At 38.4% G+C, this 6,966-nt stretch overlaps 1 protein-coding gene across 1 annotated transcript; it reads left to right on the forward strand.

Annotated features, from left to right (window-relative positions):
- The first annotated feature begins 329 nt into the window (after nucleotides 1-329).
- On the forward strand, nucleotides 330-6,478 carry cep78 (centrosomal protein 78). Its single transcript, XM_037680308.1, is given in 16 exon segments — nucleotides 330-591; nucleotides 707-882; nucleotides 1,150-1,222; nucleotides 1,332-1,435; nucleotides 1,574-1,748; nucleotides 1,864-1,977; nucleotides 2,184-2,248; nucleotides 2,961-3,063; nucleotides 3,624-3,741; nucleotides 3,921-3,963; nucleotides 4,105-4,251; nucleotides 4,370-4,447; nucleotides 4,573-4,754; nucleotides 5,397-5,518; nucleotides 5,521-5,557; nucleotides 5,920-6,478. Coding segments are annotated over 16 exon segments (2,358 nt in total).
- Nucleotides 6,479-6,966: the final 488 nt, after the last annotated feature.

Below are 6,966 nucleotides of genomic sequence, written 5' to 3' on the forward strand. Positions count from 1 at the left end.
TAGCTAACATTAGTACCCTAAGTCTCAGCTTTAAAGTGCACACAATCAATCAGGAAGCCTCTTGGAAGAAAACAGATACGATTTTATTTACTGAACCGTACCCAGTACAGGATTTTATTAATTTAATTATTGAAGTTTTGGTTTATAGGACATTTATTAAGCTGTAAAACAGTGCATGAAGTCACTGTAAACAATACACACCATTACTTGAGCTAACCTGGTTTAAACATGTTTAGTAGAAAATAAAATCCCATATTCTTTTAAGGTTTGAGGTGAGAGCAATTAATACGTTTCATGACTTTTGTTTTTGTCTGTTTACTAGGTGAAAAATGGTTCATGACAGTGCTCAGATTCGGCTGCAGGGTGCCCATGACTTCATGGCTTACTATGAGTTTGCTTGTGCCAGACAGGACTCAGTTCCTCTCCCTGCTGTTAAGATGAATCTTGACAAAGGAATGCTGGACTTTAATGGTGACAGGCTCAAGTTAATAGACTGGCCACCCGTTCTCCACTCTGTATCCATCAACAAGCACTTGCATCACATTGCAATAAGCAGCACATTCCAAGCTAGTTTAGCTTCTGGAGATGCAGGTATATAGTTACAGTGTTTTATTTCTTTGCTTTACTAAAATTAGTACATGAATACAAATGATCTTTATTGACAACAAATGTTACATGTAATACATTATGTCACTATTTATTTCAGATAAAAGGTACCATAAGCCAACCATCAAAAAAAAGATCCCAGCCGTTCGCACTAAGGACATGACATTTAAACTGTGCAAAGCACTGAGAGAGTGTCTGACTGTCTCTCCCAACCTCAAGACTCTACAAATAAATGGACTTCCTCTGAGAGAGAGGGACCTCATCACTTTGACAAAAGTAAAAACACTCAAGCTGTATGATTTGCACTGTCTGCATTAATGTTTTAGCCACTATTCATTGATCTTTGACAGATTTTGAGAGTGACAAAGAATTCTGCACCACGTTTTGTTAAATAGTTGCTGAAAACTGTTATTTTTGTCAAATAACAAAATAAACTTTTTATTTTATGCATGGGACATAAAATTTGAGCTAAAATAATGCCAAACAATTGTTTACCGGTATATGAAATGTTGAACAAAAAGCACTACATTTCTCTTGTTCCAGGGTTTGGCCAGAAGCACTTCCTTGGAAGACTTGTCTCTGGCTAATTGTCCTATCTCTGATGAGGGCTTGGAGAGTATGTACAGTAAATTTGCTGTCATTTTTATCTGTATTTCTCTAAAAGGTTTCATAAGGTTCTACTGTACATGAGTTTGATGATTTCCTAATATTTCCATTTGTTTCAGTCATTTGCCAAAGTGTTAAGTATTCTACAAGTATCAGGACAATAGATTTCACAGGATGCAGTCTTACATGGAGAGGGGCAGAGCATATGGCCAACATTATTAAGGTGGAATATCAGATTTATATATTTTTTACAATATCTACCATAGTAATTATAATTTGTTATTAAGGGGATTATGTGAAATCAGACATTCCTTGTATTCAAAAAAATATGCATCTTTGCACACATTGTTGTTGTTTTAAGCATCAGGGAATGCAGAGACATGGCGCTGCATGGGCAGAGTCCCTGAGGTATCGACTGCCACAGTTCGAGGGGATGGGAGGCCTTCGTCGTGTCACCCTTAACTCTAACACTTTGGTTGGGGATCGAGGGGCAGCTGCTCTTGCACATGAACTGGCTGAGGATCTCTGGGTTAAAGGTTAGATATATGTAATTTTGAACGGTAATCCAATAAATTTCAAGATTTTAATTAAATTACAATTCTATTTGTAGGACAGTGCTCAGGGTTTCTGTTTTTGTGACTTATTTAACAGCGGTGGATCTACAGAGGTGTGGTATGTCCAACGAAGGAGCTCGTTGCTTGCTGGAGGCACTGAAAACTAATTCTTCTCTGTGTGTGCTGGATATTCGTAGCAACCCTTTAGTCGGTAAGACTGTAAATATTGTTTCTTCGAAACAGCACTGTTAATATTGTGTGAACTTTAAGAGCTTCTAGAAGCAACAGTACTAGATTTTAATTTAACATTTTAGCTGCTAAATATTCCATATTTGCTTTATCAAACTAAAAAAAACGTTACTTATGTAAATTTAAGCTACATACATTACTGAAAAACTTTTTTTTCCCCCTAAACAGACAAAGTCCTCATTAAAACTGTGATAGAAAAAGTTCTAATGAATGCAGAAGGTCAGTCACCTGAGGTGAGTATCTGGTAATTATATATTTCAAAGTCCTAACATATAGGAATGTGTTTTTCATTTAACTTCAGAAAACGTTCAATACAAAAACAACTGGACTTTATTTGTAACAGAAGACGTTTCGCTCCTCATCCGAGGAGCTTTCTCAATTCAAAGAGCAGTGAGTGAGGGATTCAGGTTATAAGGCTGAGTGAGATAAGACACACCCACAAATGTAGATTGGCAGTTCACACCTTAACACCTTAACAGTAGGTCTTTGTTCCTCTAATTCACAGATGAGACCCCTCTGTTCCCATTAAGTGTGAAAACCGGCTGGGAATCTGTTTTAAAGTTGCATTATATGTTTTTGAAAGTGGAAATCTGAGGCCTCCTCCTCTGTTAAGAGACAGCTTTTCTCTTTTTACATAAATTGCTTCCTTCACTCCCCTCTCAAACCATCTGTGTCCTCAAAAGAGTGTCCCTTATCTGTGAGGTGGAGGTGAACAGCTGAATCTTGTCCAGAGGAGGTGGCTCTCCTGTGTTGAGCCATACGTCTGTGAAGAGGCTGTTTAGTTTCCCCAGTGTAGAGGTCTGGACAGTTTTCGCTGCACTGGACCGCATACACTACACCATGTCCTGGATGACTGAGAATCTGCACCAGCATTTTTCATTTAACTGTTTTGGATTTGTCATCAGCCGTGCCCAGTACGTCTCACTTCTTCTTCTTCTGCTGCAGTACTGCTGGATCAAACCCAAATCCACAGAGCCACCTAGAATATCTGGTCCAAAAAGGCGAGCCATACCCAGCACAATAAAAAGAAAATCTGCATTTAAAATGGGTATGTGCAGTATTTTTTTATTTTTTTTATCTCATATGAACACAGGCTCCTGTGCATGAGTCCAAACATATGTAACACGTTTGTTGTCTATCAAAACTTGGATATCTGTGGCAGTGTCTCTAAAATCACCAAGAAATCGCCTGCTAATCTTTTACTGAAAAGGTAACCTAGTCTGAATGGAATGACTCAAACTATTTATTTAAAAGTCTAATATTTTGCAAATGGGGAACACAGTGTTTTATTTTAAAAAGTGTTGTTGTTGTGAACAACACTAACTAGTTTACAGACACAGCTATAAATTTTGCACATGGGCTGCACACAAAGCACAACAACAAAATGAAACAAACTATGCAAGAAAAGGTGCCCAGGTTAATCAGAACTTTTACTAAGAGACGTTCTCAGTGACAAATATCTTAGTAGCATCACTTGTTGAGCTCATTTATCATTTGCAAAATAAAATGTAGAATAATGTAATATTTACTTGTCATATAGAAGGCTCCTTGCAGACATTAAAGTTTTACGTTCATGATTTTCTCAGTTACTCACACTCTCTTGTTCAGCCACTCTGAAAGGAACATCAACAGGAGGATGGAGTTCAGGTGTTGCTCAAACAGAGAAGTCCTGCTCCCACTCCTCTTATGTGCCTTGGCGAGCTGCTGCCCGAGCTGGGCGCCAGAGGTGACTACAGCAGTAAATTTATACTTCAAATAAGTAACTGACTGGTTTGTGTAATTTAGTTTTTTAGTATACAACTGATGGTGTTTTCTTTAAAATAATAGAACAGGGAGCAACTAAAGTGCTTACTGGATATTTTGGTCACAAAGGGATTAAATTTATGTTGGACTCGTTTGTTTCAGAGGTATGTCTCCTGGAGTTACTGTTAAAGAGCAAAGCTTTCAGGTAATTTACTGAAAAAATATTAACCTAAACAGCAACATGATCTTTTGAATCATTCACTGAGGTTTCTTTCTCTTTTTTTGACAAGAAACCTTTAAGGATTGGATTAAGTTTTGCCCTCTGCAATGCCGTGTTTTCAAATAGGGTGCAGCTACAGTAAAGGTTACTGTGGAGTCCCATTCAGAAGAAGAGGACAGTTATGAAGATGAAGAAGTGGTGCAGGCAGAGCAGACGCTGTCTTCTCGTCATCTCCAGGACAGGATCGCTGGACGACATTTTGAGCGATTTCAGGTCAAATTTGTAATTTTTTTAAGCTTTTTTTTTTTGTTCAAAACTTCATCATTTTTAGCACCTTACTGTTGACTGAGGAGCTTTAGTTTGAATCTGCTTTCTTATGTTTGCCCTGTAGATGGAGCTGAAAGAGTGCCGTCTCAGGCTCGCAGAGGAGCGCAGGGCACGACTTAAAGCTGAGTCGAGGCTCATGGAGGTAAATAAATCTTACAAATTTATAGCTTTCTGGGGGTGGGGGGGTTTAACAGAAGAGAGAGAGATTAATTTGAAACTCTAACTCTGTGTCAGTTTTGATCGAAGAGGCTTGTCATTTTTTTACAGTATGAGTTGGAGAATGCCCGACTTCGTGATGCCAACCGTTCCCTGTCAGAAGCACTTTCAGTTGTTGGTTCTAGATCTGCACCACCTGCTTTCAGTGCTCTGGAAGATGAGGCAGTCCTTGAGAGCATTGAGAGCTCATTTACCAAGTTCCATGCCTTCCTGGACCTCCTTAAAGATGCTGGGTGGGTAGTCATGAACATTTTGGGGGCTTTTTTTGGCCCTCTGACCTCAGCTGTGCCCATTTGATTTGTTTGTAGGAGTCACTTTTTTGCCTGCTGATATGCACCTTCTCCAGAGAATTATATGCTTGTAAACCTGCATTTTAGTATGATTTTATTTAAGTTTCATCTGATATGACTAATAAACAAGATGATGTTGTTCCAAAAATTTGTATCTCTTGTAAAAGGCCAACAGTTTCATTCTGGTGCAACATAGTACTGGTATGGAGTTGTACCTGTGTTTTTTTATGTATTCCATGGAGCATCAGAGGCAGCGTTTTTGCACTAATTGTATGTACCCACCTGGAAATGTCTTATTTGCTTTCCTAAAAATATTATGAGTTGGAAAAAAAATAATCCTATCAAAGCTTATGTCAAATAGGGACACATTTTGATGTATTTATTTGTTCTGGTCATTTATTTTGTTAAATTTAAAAAATACTTTGCTGTTGACTCGTAGGTCTTTCACATTTTTATTAGATCTTCAAGTACTTTTTCTTGTTTGCCGCTGTTTTGCATCTATGGATTTGGATTTTTTTTTTTTTAATTTTTACACATCCTATTTTTTTCCTTAAACAAAATTTCAATATGTGTTTTTTCATGTAGTCTAGGTCAGCTAGCTTCGATGGCGGGGATTAACACGTCAGATTTCCAGCCTGTAGGAAAACCCCAGCTCTCCTCGACAGTGGGACCACATCCGGATGGTGCAACTTCAGCGACTGTCGGGGAGGTAAGGACGTTCAGGCAAACACTGAGGCTGCATATTTCATAAGGACCAGATTAATCTTTTTGTAGTACAATAATATACTGTAGGTATAATAGTAGTGGTAGTAGTAGTTTTTGTATAGTACAAACTAAATCGAGAGCTACTGTTTAATAATTGTTTTATTGTGTAGCCTTTTATCATTATGAAAGATTAAAAAACTGCAAACATTATGTTTGTAGCTCTATAAAAAAGAAGCAATGCACACTAGTCTTGTACTGGTTGCAGTTGTGTCTACTTTTTAATATTCTAAGTAGAGTTAAATACTACTCTGAACTAAGTTTATGAAAATAACCTTAAGATTTGAGCATTTCCTAGAGTATTTTGTGTTTACTAGTAAACAAACGTCCACCTTTTGTTTTTTTAGGTGCCTAATCTCCCTGGCGGAGCAGCAAACACCCCCACTCACAGGTTTCCACCTCCTGTCGGGGAACCCTTACATAAAGACAGACTACTAGACACGACCTTTAGTCATGCTGGAGGAGATAGACAAGACCCTGCTGTGGATGAAGAAGTGGAACCACATCAATATTTAAGGCCTGATATTCAGCAGGACTCAGGGTCGGAGCATAGTTTTCGTAGCAACAAGTTCCTTGACAACATTTCCTTTGGAAAAACCTTCCAGACTCAACCAACGAGCTGGAGGGGTGAAACCAGAAGCAACAGTTCCCATGGAAACAGCTTCAGCAACAGTCATGTCACCCAGAGCGTTAGGTCTCATGGTAGTTCACCTGATAGCCTTAGTGAGATTATTAGTGACAGAGCAGAGTCTGCGGGGTCAGCGGGGTCAAGAAATCATGGAATGGGGAGGCTGGTGACAGTCAGTCAGTCTGGGTCAAAAGGGTCAGAGAGAAAAACCTATCCTGGGAGGGCTGCTCTGAAACAGGTCAGACCTCTGAGTGGTCAGTCAGATGATGAGTCCTAATATGATCACCACAGACGGAACACTATCAACTCATGACACCTGTCATTTCTGCTCACTTATTATTATTTTTTTTTTTAGAATTTTTGATATATTTTTTAATAAGACACAGCAGCACAAGTGCCTTCTGTATTGTTTAGAGTCAAGCAAGAGAAGTAATAATTTTTGTAGATGTTTGGGTTTACAAATCAACATCACCTCAATCAAGTCTTACATCCTTCTTGCAGTGATCCAAATGAATGGGGATCAATCAGTTTACAATGATCCTTTTCATTTCATGTGTTTTGTTACTTTTTTATTTTTTTAACACAATATTTTTTTAGAAGTCCTGTTGAGTTGTGAATTACAGTGAAATGCTTCATTTTGTTCGTGTTGCTTAGATAAGAATGTTTGAATTAGGGGTGCACCGATAAATTGGCTCGCCCATTTATTGGCCCCGATTTCCTTAAATTTGGGTGATAGGCGATTGGCCAATACTTACACGAGAAACC

This window comes from Nematolebias whitei, chromosome 8 (assembly GCF_014905685.2).
Source record: "Nematolebias whitei isolate Nwh7 chromosome 8, NemWhi1, whole genome shotgun sequence".
NCBI classification, from domain to species: Eukaryota; Metazoa; Chordata; class Actinopteri; order Cyprinodontiformes; family Rivulidae; genus Nematolebias; species Nematolebias whitei.